Here is a 21,441-nt window from a genome sequence, read left to right on the forward strand (position 1 = left end):
GAGGAAAAGCAAACAGTGTGTCAGAGGTCCAGCTGAGCAACGAGAACAAATCCTGGGGACCACACTCTTTGGGTCCCCGGGTTTCCATGAACATTTTTCATTAAATTGCCTATATTCTGAAGATGTGTGATTCTAGCAATCCATACATGGAGATCAAAGACTAAAGTTTCACTCTGTAATTCTTTCTGCAACAGAGCCTCACAGAGGTGCTCTGCAGGCAAGGTAAATTCATTCTATATGCTAGATAATGCACCACTTTAAGGAAATCCTGTCCCACTATGGTGTTATAGAAGCTGTTATCACTGAAATCTCATGTCTTACAAGCATAGAGTAACAGTCTGGGATAAGGTGGTGTGCCCAAATGTAAAAAAGTGCTAACTACTTAAATACAGTACAGCCGAATAATTATAACTTTAATGATCAGATGGATCAGATAAAGGATCAAAAGCCCATCTAAAGGCTAAACCTGATTCGTTATTAGTTACAAGTCACACATAGGAGTTCATGTCACTTTAAAGAAAATATAACCATGAGGTTATTTATTTTTAATTGCCAGTAATGTCCTCCCTGCTGTTGGCTGGGGCAAAGAGGGGAGAGCTGTAACCCCTGTGTGAGTACCAGTGCTTCTCATAGGAGACAAACCAACCCATTTCTGCCTTTATATCATACCCCGGAACTTAAGCTTCAACCTAGTTTTTCCTTTATAAACACAGAATACACTGCACTGTGTCTGCTGCTCACATGGATATGATATTTGGAGATGGTCATTAAGGGATATCATTAAGGCACGTTATATGCTTTATGGTATAGTAGAGTTTAAGCACATGGCAATTATTCGCGTTCCTTGGAAATGGTGAGTGCAGTAGGACATTCTGGGCCAGCTAAAGCAGGATCTCCTTGTTTTGAGCTTTTTTGGTTTATAGTTCTTTTTTAGATTTTAAAATATGAACTAGGTGGAGTCACACACAAAAGTCAGAGAAATTCTAGGTCAGCACAACAGATCCTGGGGTGAAACTGTAGGCAGAAGATGGCACGTGGTACCTGGCAAAACGCTGTCAGAGAAGTTGAATTAACACAGGTTAATATTTCTGCTTTTATCAGGACATTGTTAGAACATTAGACCTCTGACAAAGCCACACACCACAAAGCTCTTCTCCCACTGCTGCACCAGCACGGTTGGCTGGAATCAAAATCGGCACAAAAAGGTGACAGCATTTGAAATGTAGAGTAAAACATAGCAGACAGCAAGCACAGCCCAAAGCAAAAACAAATCCCCAAAGGAAAACACAAAAAGAAATATCAGAGACAAACAGGAATTTAAAGCAAATGAACAAAGAAACACAAAAAGAAAATGCCTTAAAGGGAGATTCTTGGAATAGTTACAAAATCATCAGACAAGAGAAAAAAGGATCAGTAGGGACAAATGTGCAATAAGGAAGGGATGAGATGCATAAAGCTGCTCGCTCAATCTGAAGGAGCCTCTAGATGTTCCCTCTTACTCTCATATATCTACAAGTTGTGAAATAGCTGGTTTGCAGAGAGGGGCTAAGCTGAGGCTGGTCATGGTGCCTCTTGTATCACACTAGCCCAGGAAAGAGAAATAACATTCATTTCACTCTAATGGTGGATCCACTGGCATGTCAGAAGAGTGCATAAAGTGAACTGATGGAATAAAGTAGGACCAATGCTAGTGAAGATATAAAGAACTATTAACAGTGACTGCTGCCAGAGCCCCGCTAGTTGCATGTTAAAAATTGAGTCAGGCCAGTATCTAAATGACCTGTGGAGTTTTAATGAATTGATCAAATTCCAAATTTGGACTGCTATAGTCTTTACAGACACAGGAAATTAATTTACTTAAAACTATGAGATAGTTTGGAGATTAACTACAGCAGCCCACAGTATCAGTAATAATCCATTAGCTCAATTCTAATATTTGTAACAGTAATGTACTTAAGCTTACCCTTCCCTGTTTTGAGACATTATCAGTGATCCTGCCTTCCATAAACTGGTTTACTCAGTTAATAATGTAAGTCCTATGAGCATAAGTAGCAGTCACACGGAAGTGGGAAGCATGATGTATTTCTTGGGTGCGATCATGGCAGTATAGTTTATACTCATAGCAGTTAACAAAAGCCCAATTAAAAATAAACGACTTGGATACTGGAAGACACATTAAGTATGAGCATTCCTTTGTCCTCAGTTTTTTTTTCTGTGTAGTCTCCCATGAATGAGAAATATTTCCATCTTGGAAAAGCCTACTGCTTAAAAACAGATGTGAAGCCTATGGTATGGATGGCCTGGTGTGGCTGGGGTTAAACCATGATAGTTTGAAATAAGACAGCTACCAATGGAGTGGGCTGCTGCTGCCTCCATTATGCTTTGCCAAGCTACAGTAACAAACTAGACCCGTCATACCTCTAGACAAGCAACGAGATACTGTGATAAGCAGAACCTTGAAGAAACTACCACATACCATCCCTACTTGCAGTTAAATTCACATACCCAAGATATATACGTATATATTCTTTCCTCTTTTTGAACTCATGCTAATTATTTAGCTGTTTGGTAGATTGTTTTCTCCTAATCTCCCTTTCTTGGTCACCTGCCAAGAAGTAGCATCCTGGAGGGAGTGGGAACACGGCTACAGGATGCCTGCCAGATCATCTGTCCCAAAATGTTGCCCATGCTGGGCCAACTTTTGTCTTGTTTGGTAATAATTTCAGGTACGCAAAAGTTAGCATCCTTTTGCTGATCCACCAGGGTTAAAAGATTTAAAAAAGACTCTAGAGCCATGGTAAAATGACCACAGTGTACTTTATTTAATGATTTTGGTACCTTGTGTTGCAATAAAATAAAAAAAATCTACAAAATCCAAATATATAAAATTTTCAAGTTTTCCTTTTAAGTTTTACAAGAAAAATCAAGTTGTAACCAAGGAAATTTGTTAGTATGAAGCACTACTTTCAACTTCATTTCATCACAAATTGCAACTTACTTAACAGACCAAAAGAACTATGGTACTGCAGTACATCAAATACTTCACACACTGTGTTCTTTACTATAGCACATGTAACCTCTGCCATGGGGGGCAGTGGTCTCTAGCCAATAAAGACACTCTTCACAACCTGAACTCTAAAGGAATGTTTGTATACATGGATTCAGAATATATATATTTACAGGAAGATTTCTTTTTTTTTAATAACTATTTTGATTCTTCATTTCAAATAAAATACCAAATACATTTTTACAATGTTTACAAGTCAAAGCACAAGTTCTGCAATGATTATCATTCACCTCAAGTCACTGTGCTTGTACTGGGGGGATATCTACACTGTTCCATAAACACAAATGTGATCTTCCATCACTTTATTTCCGCAACGGTGACTAAGGAGTATAAGCACAGTAACAATTATTTTAGCACAATCAGTGTATAATGCAACAGTTTTCAACAGAGAACTGAGAAACTATTGGTCCATTCTGTTCATTTTGCTGTTTATCTGCCAACTGTTACGTTAGTCTTTGCCACATAAATTGTGTACAAGAGAAGAGTTAAATAACACAACTTGAATAGGAAAGAGCACACATTTTTTAAGGCAAATTAATAAGCAGCTTATGGTGTTTTTTGTTAAACTATACTCCAACAGAACCTAAAAATAAAATGTATGTTCTGCAACTGTCAATAATTATGTGTTGTTAAATTGATCTCCTCTATAAATTGATCAACATGGCTTTGAACCTGGTTATTCAAAATGGAAAGAACTCCCCCCAAATCCCCGAATATAGAAAGTGCATGACTTCATATGCGCCAAAACAAAACAAAAGGCAGCTGAGGTAGTTAGATGTAAAATGCATTTATGAAAAATAACTGAAAAAACTAAACACAGGAACATATACAGTAAAAAGTCAGCTCATTTGGAATTAACCTTGTATCATGCAACAACTGAAAGCAGGAAAGTTTATGATTTCGGAAAATAAAATGGGTTTAGTAATAATAACATAGGAATGAACACAGAATATACTATTGGAATTTGAATTTCAAGTATTTGAGTCTATTTGCATGTGCATTTTTCTTCGGGCTTTTTTTATGGTATTAGGAAGTCATTTACTTTTTATCAGGCATCATATAAGATCTGACTGACCTATGGGACTGCAGTTCCTCGAAGGCAGAAATACTCTGTGAGTGCCTGAAGATGCGCTCCCATCTCAGCTTGGGTGGACTTCTACACAACCATCCTTCACCAAGGCCACCTGAGTGCCATAAGGCTAGGGATACTGTGCCTGTGTCTCCCAGGGACTGATCGGATAGATGTCCTGGGAGCCTGCCTGGGGTGTGTCTGGTTCCAATGTGGGATGTGCCCATGTGGTGGGGATCCCGCATGTGATGTTCCTGAAGTGCCTGTGTGTACACATCTAGCCCAGGCAGTCTTCAAATTGAGGGTCAGCCTCCACCTTGGACCACAGGGTCGCAGTTTCTCTTGGGCCTTCCTGCCCATGCCCAGCGCCATTACATTTCAGCCCTCACTGTGACCTTTCCTCATCTGGAGAGAGGGATGGTGATCCCCCTCTTGCAGACAGGACAGTCTCCAGGAAAGCGTTGGCTTGAGTCCACTAAGGATGAGCAGGGATTTGGGCTCACATTATGGCCCCAGAGCTCCAGCTAACAGCCCCTGGCGCAGAGGCAGACCCAACTTTCCCTGCCATTCCTGCCTAGAAAGAGGAGCAGGCAGTTTTCTCTACCAAAATGCACAACTTGAGTGTGCAGATGCAAGAAGTGTGCAGAGCATTCAGGCTCTGGGAATGACTTTCAACAAAAGAAAAAAAAGCCTGCTTGTAGGAAACAGACAAATTTGGAGATGTGTTCCTGACTTCAGTATCAACAACCTAATATATCCCATTACTGAACGTGCAATGTGCTTGCTTTTCTGAGTCCTATGGTTTGATCTCACCGCTGATGGTCACAACATGGGTATGTGCAATTTGGTATCACGAATTCTGCACTAGGCGCCTGGCTTGAAGAAATCACAGCAGGGAGCATCACAAACTGAAATAGTTTCAGTGAGGTTTTTTTTTTGGAATGGGCTGTGAAAACATAGTGTTTGTACTTCCAAAGTGTGTGCGTATGGTTTACATGTAACTTATGAAAGAGAAAAATGTATTAGTGCCTTCTTTTTTATTTATTAAACAAGGAAATCCTGAAACTAATTTTTTTCTTTTTCTTAATTTTACCTTTCTAAGCTCCCTGTACTTTGATTATGATTTTCAAAAGTGATGGGGGGTTTTGACCAACTTCATCTCTGGCACCCCAAAATGAGGAATCACTGATGATGTTCACAGTGAGCTGAACCTCACTGAACCGCAGTGGCAGAGCTGTTGGAAGTCGCCAATTACACCTGCACGTCCTGCACATTGTGGCCTTTAATTTTTCCTGCTTTTGACACAGAACTAAGTGGAAAACTAGGAAACTGGAGTGTGAGATTTCTTGACATGGAGAGGTATTGCAGCTTTCCCCAAGATGTTTGTCATGAATTCCTGCTCAGTTGCTCAGATTTTTTGAGGGGGGGAAGAAGTGGGGCTGTGAGAATCTCAGTTTCCCGGAGAGCTCAAGGCTTTGTAGATTTATGTGAACCTAATGAGAAAAAAAATTTCTGATTTTGAGGGGGAAAGAATTATTTTTCGGGCCTTATTTCATAAAATGCAAAGGCACACTTTTGAAATGGATGTAAAAATATCTTCATGTGAAACAACAATAAAGGCAATCCTTTGTTCTTCCCTATGCATATCAGTTTACGAAGGACAGAAAACTACAAACTGCATCTTAGAGGACTGCATTGCACCAAGTCATAAACTTGGGTTCTTAGCACTAACCTTTAGAGCCTAGGCATCCAGCTTGATATTCCAGTGTTTTGGCATTGTGGGTATTTGACATACATAGGCATCCTCTTCACTGCATCATAACTTTTATTTGCTGCCTTTCCTTCTCACAGAGACATGCTACAAACAATATCCCCCAACTCACAACATCTGCCCCAAGAAGCAGCAGTCCCTCTCCCCATCCGCAGTTCAACTGTGTCAGTGGTAGCCATTGGAGAAACTGGAAGAAGAGAGGATCTACCTGCCTGATCCTACCCTTGTGCCTTCAAGGTGCATCCATCCTGTTCCTGTGTGACCCAGCACTAATGACTGAGATGAGGTTTGTCAGGATCCAAATCCTAGATCCATTTTCGGAGAGTTCTGTGGTGAAGCATGACAGGGTGGTATCATGGAGGGCTGGGATAGCAGGCTGGCAGGGAAAGCAGGGCTCTTGCTTGAGCTTAGGATAAAATTTCCCCTCCCCAACTTGCCCAGCTATTCCCCTTCTGACCTGGAGCCCAGTGGCTTAGGCCTTATAGAGAGATGTGGATTTTTCTTGACATCAAAACGTGTAGCTTAAAGGATAACTTTTAAAATATAAAATAGAAAAATATAATTAATATATTAATAAGCTGTCTGAAAATTTAAACTATTTTAATTTATCCTGGTATCCAGCCAGGTATCTTGGCCTCATCCAGTGACTAACAGAATTGGAAGACCTAGAAATGCTTTAGTATTATTTCCAGTGGACTGATTTTTAGTACAAAGCCTTTTTACATGAGACATTTCCACAGACATTTTCATTGACTTAGCCTAATCAGTACTGTGCACAAAATAACTGAGAGTTTCACTTGATAGCAAAGTTCAAGTGAGCTGTAAAATAGTTATTAAAGAGATTCCTTAAAAGTAAATTTTACTTAGAGAGGCATTGTGAAATTTAAAGGCAAAATGCCCACATGCTTACTCCTGAGGCTTCTTGGGCTCCATTAAACTTGAAAGAAAGTAATCCATTTGCTACAGTGGACCTTCAGGGAAGCCCTTTATGATTATAAACTGCCTGTAACCAAAGAAAATCCCAGTATAATAAATGCTCCTGTCCAGAGTGCTGGTGTAAGTATAACTTATTGACATGTTCACTAGGGAGAATTTCTCAGTCCTTTTTAAGAGTGTCTTTTGGTTTGATTTTTTGCTTAGCTGTAGATCATTCAAGAAGGTTTTGTAAGCACAACTGATATCAAGTCTGTCTTTTAGGATCCTTTGCCTCACATAAAATTGCTTTGAAGGCTCAGCAGTTTTACTGATAGCCTATGAGTACTTTTGTACTCATTTCCCCAAAATAGATAAAATTCACCAGTCAATCTGAAAGCAAACTTTGACTTCTGTGTATCGTAAGAGATGAAGGGTGGAAGCATGCACAAATTAGCCTTATCTGAGTATATATATGTATATGCTGTAATAACTGGAGCATTTGCTCTTTTTAATCACTGCTGGGTTTATAAATAGTTTTTGTAGGAATCCATTCGGAATGTCTAATGGTAATTAACTGACATCCTCCTTGCACATCACAAATTTCAAGAGAATAATGTTTACTGAGGAAGAACAATTAAAGTTGGTTTTATTTTCTGTTTTCTTTTCCTTTTTCATTTTTTTATTTTTTATTTTTTAATAAAAGAAGATTACAGAGAGCTGCACAAAGTTTTAAACCACAGCTGTACTCTGGAAAATTACTACAAAATCAGCATGGTTTATTGCTTCCCAGTGGGTACCATTTCCAATGCACTCAGCTTGCAGTGAGAAGATGACTCTCCCATTTGTTAATGCCATGGGTCAAATCCAGAAGTCAAACTGTGTTTTGCATGGCTCTACAACATGAGAAATAAGAATTGTTAAGTTAGCATTTGATTAAAGAGTCAGGTAAGCAAGCATGGGAGGAAGAACAGAGCCAGCTTCCACTGTTGAGACAGCCTTATACGTGGAATGGTACCTGCAGGAAAATACAGTGATGCTCATTTGTTAGAATAAACATTAGCTAGTTAATAATAGACAACTCAAAGAATAGACAGAAAAAAATCTGTCCCCTCAAGTAAAACAAATTACACAGAGGGCAGTCTCTGCCCTTGAGAATCAATGGGAATTGATTTAAAGGAACTGCAATCCTGTTAAAGAACTGCAGTGGGATGGTAGATCTTTGCTTGCTAATCCAACATCGCCCCCAGTTATTGGCTGTTCTGTGATTCAGAAACGATCTCAGAAACAAAATGTATTTACTTCTAGGTTGTTATGGGCATATACAAGGGCTTGGGAATGACGAAGTAAGATCAGTTGAGCAGCAAGATGTGACAGCTATCTTTACAAATGTTCCTGCTTCGCACTTGATAAAATTCCTTCAGTATTTCCATCTTTAACTTGCATTTCCTTCTCTAACTGTAGAGGTTATCTGAATAGCCAGGTGTTAGACAAAGGAATTTCTAAGTTTCGTACTACAGCATGAGGAAAGAAAGTGTGTTAAATAACCCGAACATTGTCTTCTCTCACTGGGGTTTGCATCTAAGACTCAAGCACAGGAGGAAAACGGACGTAAGGAAAAAGATCAGTAAATTTTGCAAACTTGTTCGAGCAAATCTTTGAAGAAAACAGATGTGTCATGATATGCTACACTTAGAGATCATGCATTAAGATATGGATGCCTCCATAGCGATTTCAGCTGAAATCAGGATGATACTGTTCCTGCTTCTAAACAAGCAAGAATTGATGATAACTTCTAATATAGTTGGAAGTCCTTCAGCAGTAATTTCCATGATGAGTTAGGTGGCAAAATACCTGAGCATGGACAGATACTATGAGAGCTTACCTACTCTAAAGATTCACAGCTGTTCCCTAATTATAATAATGCTTCTATCACATCATATACTGATCTCCATCTTCTTTAGTTTTTCCCTGCTCTACACCTTTACAAGTGCACACCTCCCCATGTATGCGCTCCTCAGCTGTGCATGAACAAGTTGATGTGAGGACTATTAGCAGTAAAGGAACATGCACCTGCAAATCCACTATTTGCTTATGGACGTACTGCATGAGACACTGAGAACACGAGAAAAGGCACAAGCACTTGAACAACACCAAGCCTACAATATTCCATATACAGAAAAGCCCATCTTCTGAGCCTATTTTAAAACTTACGTGTTTTTTTTCTTTTTTTTCTTTTTCTTTTTTTTTTTTTTTGCGAAAGCCATCTGAGATTCATCCTCTGTAAAGAAAATAATTAAAAAAAAAAGTTCTTTGACCTATAGTCTACTATAAAGAGCTGATTTCTAGACTTAACAATCACTGGCATAACAGCCGTAAAAAATCCTTGTCCCCCAGGCCTTAGTTTAAGACACTTTTGTATCTTATTGCTAATAAACAACTCCTGTCTATAGCAACGAAGTTATATCTAAAAAGTATCTTTCACTGGCTCCCTGCATGTTCCAGTTAGTTTGCAACATATCTAGAATTTTCCCAGTCAACATCTTCCCTTGAGGAGAGAGTAATTGCACCATAAATAGTATTTTGGCATTAAGGTTTGTTGGTTTAGGGTTTTTTTTTGCTGTTAAAAGACTCTGCTCCTCCCTTTATCTACTGAAACAGAAGGGGCAGCTTTTCCACTGTGTTTCGCAACCATCTCTTAATCCTTACTGGAGGAATCATTCCTTTGCTTTTGTGTCTTTTTGATCCATGTCCCCGTACTAGAGTTCTCAGTGGAGATGCCTCCACAATAAAACATATGTACAGATTACTCATTGGTGTATACACATGTGCACCCCCTGCAGACAGACCAAAGGGGGCTCTGACAGCACTCTGCTTGAAAACTCTGTTCCAGGAGAGGGTACAGCCAAGCTGTAAGCTCTTGCTGAGTTCCATGTTGCTGAAACTGTGTTCCTCCAAGTACCAGAGTTAGGTTAAATATTAAACCACTCACTCATTCCTACCGATTTTTATAAATTGCAAGTGTACTAACCTACATCCTTACTGCTTGTAAAAGGACTTAAATACTTTGCTTTGGTATAGGCAACATTATGTGTTTTTTCCCTTCTGCTTAATGTCAAAACATCTAAAATCCACCTGCGTGTCAAGAGCAATGAATAAAATATTTTCTCCAGTCGATCACCCAGTTATTAGTGCTATTGCTAAATGTGTTTTGTTACAGTCATTTCTCCAGGATACACTCTTCCACAACCAGCACAGTAATCTCAGAAATTAAACTGTACTGCTGCTGGGCAGAACAACTCTTTGTTGATATAGATGACCAGAAGGAAATTTGTCCAGTTCCCCATCGATGGTAATGAGAGCTGTCTTAATCCCAGCAATCCTCTTGTAAATACAACTCCTTGTATGTACAAAACAAATCAAATGGATGAATGATTCATGAGATGAATGATGAAAACTTACGTAGGATGAATTTACTAATGTTGTATTTCTTCTAGGGCACTCTTTCCAGTGTGGGCACCATGCTGAACATAGCTAACAACAGCTTTCTGGTTTTCCCCCCTAACTGATTAATGTTTGCTCATGGGAGCTTGATTAGCGTATTACAAGTCACAAATTTGCAAGATTAAAAATGTCTGTTGAATTAATTAGCTGCAAGTCAACCTAAGCAAAGTTTGACAAGTTCCAAGCTGTTCCAATAAAATAAAAAAGGAGGAATCGATGGCAGCCACAAGTACATGACAGTATGCTGGTACTTTGTGACTATAAATAGCGGCAGCTGCCCCCTCTGCTGACAAAGGAAGATTTTTCATTGTCCATATAGTGCTGTCTAAAGGCTAAGTCCTGCCCAGATCGGTGCAGCAATCTCACCGATGGCTAAAGTGTTCTCAGTGAAATATCTCCTGTGGGCCAGCTTGATAACCCAGAGGGAACTGGAGCTGGAAACAAGCTGCCCACTTTGTCTTCCCTTTCAGCAAAGGCAAATGCCTGCGGTGCCGGCGCCAGGATGGATTGCAGCACATGTGGACACTGGCCAGCAGGAAGGCTACGTGTGTCCCAAAATGGAAATGCAGGGAACAACTTCGGGAGTCATTAGTGTAGTCATTAGTGACTACTTTTGAACTTTCCTAGTGCAGTACTGACCCAGTCTCTGTGACAATTTTAGACCTATCTGTCCATACCTCTGATCCTGTTAAAAAGTTACTATATTTTTCCAAACAACATCTTTAATGCTGAATGGTGACTCAGGTCAGGAACTCAGGACATAACCTTGAACTTCAGTGCAGGAAATGCCTTCACTGGTTAGAAATTTTTTCCTCAGCTTCATAAAATTTAAAATCAATCCTTATCAAATGTTGTCCAAAAACCAATCTGGGACACACAGATAATAATGCAGAACACATACTGAAAATAGTATCAGTGATTAAAATTTCAGAAATAGCAATGGTGTATGCATGATACGTTTAAATTGACAGGGCTATTGTTTTCAAATACATGCTTCTGAAATTTATCTCCAGTACATAATCCATGAACTAGCAAATCTTTCCTTCTGACAGCATGTATCAGGCAACTGCTTCGGTGTTGGATAACAAGCACTCTTCAGTGTTTTTCAGTTGAAATTCAAGTAGACCATTCTAATCATTGCAGGTTATTTCCTTCATAAACTACTGATGTTGATAACTGATAGTCAGTGAAACAAATACAACCAACATTAAAAGAAATAAAGGTTTAATTGATCCCTTTGCCATTTGCCTATTTTTTTCTTTGATTAACTGTGATAAATCCTTATTTATTTTGCGCAAATCTTCTCCCCCTTCTATTCTTTTACTAAATGTTTAAGATGATGAAATATAGCATTAGACATATTTCCTCCACAGCTTTTCATTAAAGTGCTGGCATAATACATTGCAAAGCTGCCTCCAATAATGACTGGAATGTGTTTTGCAATATTGTTCTTTTCTTTCTGCAGCTAGCTCTTGATTACCCTTGATGACGATGCTCCTGATGCTTTTTTTCTAGGCTTCGAATGTGAACGAACTGTAAGATCAAATCTTAATAGAATCTCAGGACTCACTGTCATACGTATATACACACAAACACATATGTATATGTATATATAGAGAAATGCATTTGATATTGTAAATTTGTTCCCAAGTATGGGATATGATCCTGCCATTTTTATTATGAGAAAAACAAACACTTTCACAGAGAGTACTCTTTATATCATGCTCCAAACTATGGACATTGAACTTACTTCTTGCATTCACCATAACCTCAGCAATTTGCACACAGCTGCGGTTCAAATGTACCATCCAGAGAAACCATGTCTGCTCCACATGCTTCAGCCTTTTTGTAAACCAGCATACAGCCTTTTTACAAGCCAGCATACAGCCTTTTTACAAGCCAGCATACAGCCTTTTTGCTCTTCACTTAGCCCAAACTGATTTTTGTTTGGCATAAGAACTGGGATTCCAAAGGGAGTGCACCAAGGGCGCAGGGAACAAAGGATAAGCTACATGGTGTAGCTCTGGTGCACACACAAAGTCTGCCTGAGTTCCAGTGAGAAACCAAGTGAACGTGGCCAGAGTAGCACACAGAGCATTAATAGACCTGATGCAAGGCAGCGTGTAGAGGTTCAGACTTTGTCACAGTGCTAACCATGTTCATACAGCTTTTGGTCAGGTTGGAAGGTGAGCAGTGTGATTTTGCACCTGCCCCGAGTGTTTACTGTAGACATTATTTGGGCTGGACGCAGGCAATGGCACTGGATGTGTGCAACAACTTTGGTCCTCAATACTAAGGGGACCGAATGCATCACATTAAGAGAAGTATATCTGCATTGCACAGGATAACCTTTAGATTTTTCATAAAGAGGAAGAACAGCCTCAGAATAAGAGGGAGAGAGCACGCCCTTCTCCTCAGTAGTGTGCAGCCCTATAACCTTCCCCTGAGAGATAGTACCTAGAGATATGAATCATTGCTAGCTGAAGAGGTAACTGAGCCTGGCTCTCCCCTTGGTCTCTGCTTACCACAAATCTACTGCTGGAAAAGCAGTCATGAGTATTTTGGTGTAAAGGTCCATATGATAGCACCCCAGAGGACCCGATTTCTTCAGCTGCGATGGGCAGAATACTGCTCAGGGGATTCTGGCAGGCTCAGGTAGGACACAGGAGCTAAAATACTCTGTTCTGTGAAGATCACGTCCAGGAGCCAAATTTTAGGCGCTTGAACGCCTAGCACAAAATGTTCAGGAGCTCCTGGTTAGTGCAGTTTGGAGGATCACAGTATAGCTTGAGGCCCCTGGTGTGCCTGCACTGACCTCTGCATGTGTGCCGCAGCATGCCAGGTATCTGGTCCCCGCGTGTGGTGGCTCTTGTCCTATGCACATGGTTTTCCTCTCTGTGGGTTCTTCAATGCATGAGGTTAGGGAAGAATGTGCTGGACTATGAGCAGGCCTTGCCCTGAGTGGACTCAATAGCACCCACACACAGCCGATGTCTTGCCTTAGAACTGTGTTACATCTCTGGAAGCTTTTCGAGACATTCAACTAGCAGTTTATTTACCTTGAGGAAATCACTTATCTGTGAAATTCTGTTTTGCAGTACCTCTTACACACAAGGTGGCTGAATGGACACACCTTATTTCACACTAAAATGCTTTTGTGAGGTTTAGTTCAATGCAAAGAAAACCCCAAGCCCTATGCTTTTTTTAAAGGATGTGGAATTTCCTACAGCAAAACAGATCTTGTGTAGAAAAGCTGCTAGAATGCCTAGGGCTACAGCATGCCCAGAAGGAAGATCCAGCAGCAATTGCTTCCAAAGATGCCTGAAATAAGAGCCTGGAATCTACAGATATAAAAAATGTATGTATCCATAGCAGTCATGTCTTTCTACTAACGTAGCATGTAGTTATATTGTCAAATCTGATACATTTTTAAGTTTATCCCAATGATTCTTAGAAATGAGATTTTTGCTTACACTTTAAAGTTTCTTGGCTGTTTTTATTTTACAGTGCCTTGCATGTAGAAGTTTAGATTTGATCTATTAGTTGGCCACTTATCTCACAATTCCTTGTAAATCTCTATCGATGTATACAGGATCAATAACTCTGTTGTAAGCTTCTCTCTTACCTCTCTAGCTCATGCAAATCACTCCATAAATGTGCTGAAGAGGACTTTTCCCCCCGCATCTTGTATATCTCTCCTCTTTGCTCCAGGATTCAGAGTAGGCACATGGCTTACGAATGGGTATATAAGATCCTCTGCGTAAGAATTAAATGGTAAGCATTCAGAAAAAAAACATAAGTACAGGAACCAAGCTTATGTGTTTAGAAAGAGTTCCTTTTAATGAATGCACTGGTCAGCAGTTGGCTTTTGCATCACTGGAAATGACTGGTTTCAGAGACATTTTTCAAAATCTCCTTAAAATGATCACAAAATGACAATTTGGTCAAAATGGGTATGTATATTCTTAAATGTTTGAAGTAAGAAGTAAAGAAGAAGAAATGTTAGCACTACGTTTAGAGGATGTATTTCTGGTTGAGCCAAGTGATATTCAGGCTTTTTGGTATGAAGCGTGTCTCCAGCTGACTTCAGTTAGGAGCTAGGAAGTGAAGACTTCCACTACCATGGTCTGAATCCACGTGGTTATTCACTCAAGGCCAAGATCCTGATTTTCTTATATTCATACCAGTGCAACTGTGAAGAAATCCCACTAAATACCTGCAGTGAGGTCCCTGTAGTAAAACAAATGGTCCCAGGGGACCCCTCAAGTGATAAAAAAAAGCTTTGTAAATGACCTGTAGATCAATGACACTATTCCCCTAACCTTGCGTGTGCAAGGCTTTATAAGGTCATGTCCATCTCTCCTGTAATGAAATCTGCTCATACCAGATGTGAGGAATCATTTCAGAAGCAGATCACTCAGCAATTTGCAGCCAAGTGAAAATGATGATGGAATTTGTTTCAAAAAAAGAAAAAAAAACCAAACAAAAAAACCCCACTATATGAACTGCAGAAATCTGTTGTGAGTTAATTTACAGATTTAAAAGAATCTGTTCTCATTTTGCATTTTATCTATTTTATCAGAATAAAGAGAAATGGATTCAACGTCATAATAGAAAGACATGGTTCCATAAGCAATCAAGAGAGGATTTCATAACATGGTGTCTCTGGTATATAAATGGCTGTTTGCCACTTACTCCATTTGGCTTTCTGCTCAGAGCATGGGCTTCATGAGAGCTAGTCTAATTGCTACAATTAGCAAAATTAAATGGCTTATTGTGTATTTAGACAATTCTTCCCACATTCTGCATTGTTATGCTACAGAATCAGTAATTACAGTGTGGGGCTTGTAAATTCCTGGACACGTGTTGTGATTATTTTTATCACGCAACTCTTGCAGGGACTCAACCTAAATAAGCTTGTTTAGATGGATGCACAAATGCAATTTACTCTGCTTCTCTGCGTGCACAGGAGAAAGAGAGGCAGCAGTAGGACCCCAGCAACCTGCTGAAGTCTTTTCCTTGGCATTTTGCAGGCAGTGCAGGGGGTGCAGAGCAAATCACAGCACCTCAGTCACTCCAGACTGCATGACTTCAGGGATAGAGCAGAGAAAAGGCAGTGGTTTTGGAAGCTGAATTGCTGGCAGAGCCAATTAAAACTCAGTACACTGACACTTTTAAAGCTCTTAAGGAGTTGTATGATCAAATCACAAACACTTCAAGATTGTTTGAGTTCTAAAAAAACCCAACAGGCTAGTTGTGAATATTTGCTGGCCAATAAAAAGTAAATGAATACACTGTGTGATTGGGAGTATCTTTCCAAATAAAGCAGCACTCATACTTTCAGTATCACTCATGAATTGCTCTTTTGGGGAGATGATGATATATTAGCTAGACTAAATCAATTTGGATTTAATAGCTATACACCATATATTAATAATTGCAATTCCAATAAAACTTTAATTTACCTCCTCTGTTTAAAAGTTTACAAAATCAGGCAGCTGAGGCCTAGCATTTAATTTTGGAAGGAAAATTTTCTCCAATGTTATAGAAATTTCTCGATAGAAAATTTGTTGATTTGCCAATGAAAATATTGCTTATATGCCATCAAGCCCATATAACTCAAGCACAGAAACATTGTTCTAGCACAAGAAGCATATTTAAATTGAGATAAACAAAAGTGGAAATGAGTTTTTTCATTATTAAATATGCAGGAAAAAAAGTATTGCACATATTTTCAAAGAATTCATATATATTTTTTAAATTATCCTATTACAGAACAAATAATTTTTGTTTTAAAATAAGATAAAAGGTTTATCTTACATTTTCTTATATGTTTTCTGAATGAACATGGATATGCATTAACCTCTCCTTCATCTAATTAGAGTAGTGAATATTAGTTAAATTGTCTTTTCTGTACCATACAAATCCAGAACTCTCAAAATTTTAGGACCAAGTCTTTAACCAGTTACCATTAAATCTGCTGGCAAATTTTTTTGGTTCATTAGAACAATGCTTTCATAATTCTTACTTCTACCAAAGAAATGTGATTGATTGCTTTTCCTTACCAGAATATACTTATGAACTTTTCTAGTCTCGTGTATTGTGGAATGAAATTTAAAAGACCTGATTTTTTCATTATTTCAGAAGCAGAAGTTAATTTTTTTCTTTTTTTTTTTTTTGCTATTGCTGTTTTTATTGAACTTTATTGATTTTAAAACTGTCTGCAGTAAAAAGAATAGTGCATATTGAATATTAACTGTCCATAAGGCCATCATGGAATTTCAATGTGGACTATGTTGAATCTTGACTATATCTATAAAAAAATTCTTACAGCTTTTAATGCGACTATTCACAGCAATGCAAATTGAGAAACTGTCCATGCAGTCATCTAAGCGTTAGGATTTCAATGGCCACCCTGTTCTCAGTGCAAGTATCACTGATGTTACGAATGCAACAGAGCAAGATTTTGGAGAGCAAATTTTGACTCAGTATAAAACGACTTCTCCCTCTTCCTCAAACAGCCAGATTGAATTCTGAAGACGAAGGGTGCATATTTAGTGCCACGTACGGCACTGTGCACTCAGACCCTGCAGTAGTTTGCTTAGGAGAAACATTTTTACAAACATTATTAAAAAAGAAAAATTAAAAAATAAAACCAGCAGCAAACATATCGAACCTTTTCCAAAAGAAACCCTCACATCCTGGATTACAAAATTTAACATGTGCCTTGTTTGTAAAGGAAAACAGCAATTTCCTTGTGTGAGCTAGCATTTGATTCTGGAGTGAAGGCTCTTCTGAATTTGATGGGACAAAGGACTTGCTCCCAAAATCTTTTTTTTGCAGTTCTTGCAGTGGTATATTTTCTGACAAAATATGAGTGGTTTTCTCTATCTCCATGGAGGAAAGGGCAATCACTTTGTACAAAGCTTCAGGTTTGGACTATCAAAGAATTTTTTTATTTAAAAAATTATTATAGATGCAGCTGACCACTGCTTAATTTGAAAATACCTAAGAAACCCTTGAAGCATGGGTGTTTTCTGATCTGTGTAAAGTTCCCTCTGCCTTGCAGATTCCTGCACTTTCACAGATGTTTTGTTTTGAGGATCTCGCCCCAGCAAAGAACAACAGGTATTGAACATTTCACTAATAAAAAAAGGCAACATTAAAAATGGCTAATTGAACTTATACAAAGAAACATAGGCTGTGTAACCTCGGCCATTTCATAGTACAAATATTAATAATAAGAAAGACTGAAATTTACCCAGCAGCATATACAGCAGTGACTACACTGGATATATCTGACAGTGAAGATTACAATACCAATCATCAGGTCTTCTCCATCCTGACAATGCCATTTACAACAGTAACTCTTCAGTTCTGCTTCGCTCTCCTAAAACGGATGGAAATAGTTAAAGCAAATTGTTTCTTACGGAATCGCTTGGTGTCTTTACAAGCCACTTACAGTTGAAGCAGGATCCATGGTTTATAGAGTATTCTAAAAGTACCCATGTAGGCTTTCATATGGCATTACACTGCAAAACAAACCCATAATGTGTGAAAACAGGTTTTATATCAACCTGCAGAAGCCAGTTGATAAAATTCATGGACCAATTCTTAAAATCTAAGCTATAAAGAGAATGAAATGTATTAAAAGATTTGAGGTTTATAAAAAGTAACCTGTTGATATCATATTTTTACTTTACAAAAATATTGAAATAATTAATGAGTTTTTCACTCTGCACCAGCTTTAAAAAAAATACTATCAAATTTTGACTTGCACCTTTAACGCATTTGAAAGCACCATCAGGGGATACTTTTAACATAAAGGAGGATACCACTGACTAGATTTAGGGAGGTATTTAAAACCCAAAAGCTTGCAGCAAAAGCACTCTATTACAAGAGATTCAACCTAATTTTTAGACATATCTGGACACAAGTCTTGAACAGGCAGAAGAGGGTCTTCCACATAACTTGCTTAGATTATACTTCAGTGAATATACTTACTAAGAGGTGGCTGAAAGCCTTTAAAAGACATCACTTTCACCTTGGGTGAGAAAAACAGAGCTGTCTTTACACGCTGAGAACTTGATTGGTCTTTCCTGCTTCTTGTTCTGGTAGGGCTTGTGCCACTTGTTACCTGTCCCTCAGGCAATAGCAACTTTGCAGTTATACAATGTTTGGCACTAGAAGGGTATGGCATGTCACAGTCTCTTGTCACCCCTGCATACATTCACACACTGAATCATGCATTGTCAGTCCTGAAAAAGAGAAGTTTCAGTGTGTTCATCTCTTTGTTGTTTCTTCCGATATATCTGAGTGGGGTCCTCCAAAAAGTTTAGAATACGAAAACTATACTTCCCTATTCTTTTACATATATATATATAACTTTTCTTTTTTTTGCAAATTGAATACTGAATCATGATTATCATTTAATTTACATCACTACGTGCTAGAGCTCCTTATTTCTCCTGAAAACCAGAAGTGAGCTGCATAGGATTTCTGTTGTAAGTAACACCAAGAACTTGAATTGCATTTAAAAAGACTTTGAAATTCCACAGAAAACAAATAGTTCTGGTAGTATTAATGTTTATGACCTAATTAATCAGAATTTAGTTTATTTTCCATTGACAGCCTTACAAACATGACGATGTATTTTTTTAATCAAGAACTATTTGCAGACCTATTCTAACCTGAATGGTTGATTTATGGGAGTGTTGAAGACTACTATGCTCCTATTTTTTCCCTAGAAAACAGTCTTCTTAACAGCAACACTGTGTGCTACACTTTCATTATTTTTGAAAAAGTTTTTGTTTGTTTGTTTTTTCTGTTGATTATGCAAATATCAATCATTCATTTCTAAAATAAAATGCACTACTGGCTGAAGTTGAAAGCTCTGGTCTGAGCCTTCCTACTGGGTTGATTGTAAGTACTGTGCAGTCAAGAGTGTCATAGCAGCATGGAGTCGCGGGTGAGTTTCCCCAGCTGAAGTAACTGATCTGTATGTGTGGGTCAGGTTTGGGTTTTTTTGAGGCTTTCAAGTGATGCTGCTGTATCAGTGTCCTGCAAATAGACTGCACACAGTGGATCAAATGATAATCATGATGATAGCCAGACTAAGAACACTACAGCTTGCTGCTCTACTTGTAGTACTCAGTTTAGTTATTCCTACAGCCCTATGGTCAACCCTTAACTTGGACTGTAACGTTGGAGCTTCTTCAAGCTGTGTTTCTGTTTTGCTTACAATGTGGTTTCATATTCCAAGCGCTCCTGGATAAGGGCATCATCTTTATACTGTAGCCGTGGAGGAGCAGGAGAACATTCAAATGCTAAGATCGCCTTCCTCAGGCTCCTGTCCAGCACGTGTCTCTCCCACGCTGGGTACCTGTTCCTGAACAGATCGATTTTAATGACAGATTCCTCAATCCTTGGTGGCCGGGATGAAGGTGTGGATGGTGCAGTGGGTCTCACCTGAAACACAGGCACACACCCATCCCTCTCTGCGAATTTCTGATCCCGCTCGCTTGTGACACTCCGGTTGTTGGAGATGGACCGCAGAGTGTTTGTGGCCACTTCTGAGGGTAGGGTGAAGGCAGTGGCAGGGTCCTCACAAGCACAGCTTGGCGACTGCCCAAACCTTGGTCCATTGGGGTGAAAGAAGGCATAGTACATTAGCATAAAAACGATGCCTGTCAAAAAGCTGCTGAATACTACACACAGTGCTGGTATGGCAAATGCATCAGAGATTGGTGGGGCCTTGTAGAGATACCAGAGAGCACTCAAGGCTGTGTTTTCTAAAAGGATCACAAAATAGTAAATGAAAAGCCTACAGCGTGTCCTTCCTTCCTTGACATTGAACCAGCTGAATATATAGATTATCCCAACAACCATGTCAAAAACTATCTCCTCCCATTTAGTGATGCAAAACTCTGTCTCGCAGTGGACGATCCAGAAGGTCATGATGCACCAGTGCAGCACGATGAAGATCCCAAAGTACAGCTGGAAAACTGAGGCAAACAGAGCAAAAGTAATGACTCTTGCTGCAATTGTGAAGAAATGCCAGCAAAACTGGATTATAACAGCCATATAACTGATGGGTTTCTTGTCATCACGGGAGTCACGGAGGGCCTTTTGGTAAGAAGCCAAAGCCCAAGCCAGAGATACGAGAGATGCTGCAGCAGTAAGACCTAGAAAGAAACAGGACATGTAGTTAATGCATAATTAGTATATCAGCACTTGGTTGAAACCAGTGAGATCCTTGCTGCTTTAAATGTGTAGTCTACCACTGACATCATACAATCTCTTCCTCCTCCTTTACTGCTGAGATTTCATTGCCCTGCAATGTTGGATGCACACAAACAAGAGTGGCTATTGAACTACACTCTGAAATGCTTCTCTAGCAATTTTATGTTTGAAACAAATAAATTAATTCACAACTTTGAGCAAGTCAGAAGAGGTTTCTGTCAGCTGTGTGATTTAACAGGACCTACTGTGGTTATTGCCTTAAAGAAAAAAAAAAAGAATTTTCTGATTCATTTGGATAAGTCATTAAAAAAGCCTAACTAACTGCCTTACTCTTGCTGATGGAAAAAATATTGCGTATTTTGATATTTCCACCACTTTTACACAGAATTTTAACAAGTTGAAAATGTCAAAACTTTATGTTTTTAGAATTGGAAATGAAATTAATTTTAGAAATGTTGGAATTTTCTACTGAATTAAAATTCTGAATACAGATGCTCCTGTTATGTTTGTATAACCATTCTATCTCCCACATATCACAGAATTGCCTATTTATAAGGCCCTGAGCTATAATATTTCTGGCAAACCTGTCAAATATTTTTCACAAAAAGAATTCAATATAAAATTATTGTCATGAGATTTTCAAATGTTATTTTTGTGAAAATAATTCCTATTCGCTTGAAATCACAAAAACCATAAACCATTTTTTTATATAAAAACTTTTCTATGCTTATTTTGAATGTGTATTATTCTCTTTTCCTCAAGGGAGTTTGATTGTTGTCGGTCTGTAAACTTTAAAAAAAAAAAGTTGTTTTGCAACTGAATGTGATTTTTAAACTAACCTCTTACTTCCATCACTACCAGAAAAATACCTTCCAT

General features: G+C 38.7%; 1 protein-coding gene across 1 annotated transcript in view; it reads right to left on the reverse strand.

The window, feature by feature from the left end:
- Positions 1 to 2,800: 2,800 nt before the first annotated feature.
- XKR4 (XK related 4) overlaps positions 2,801 to 21,441 on the reverse strand; it is a 235,863-nt gene continuing 217,222 nt past the window's right edge. The window contains 1 exon segment of the mRNA XM_030480226.1: positions 2,801 to 20,507. Within this exon segment, the coding sequence (XP_030336086.1) occupies positions 19,561 to 20,507 (947 nt within the window). The 3' untranslated portion in view covers positions 2,801 to 19,560.

Source organism: Strigops habroptila, chromosome 1 (assembly GCF_004027225.2).
Source record: "Strigops habroptila isolate Jane chromosome 1, bStrHab1.2.pri, whole genome shotgun sequence".
In the NCBI taxonomy this organism is placed as follows: domain Eukaryota; kingdom Metazoa; phylum Chordata; class Aves; order Psittaciformes; family Psittacidae; genus Strigops; species Strigops habroptila.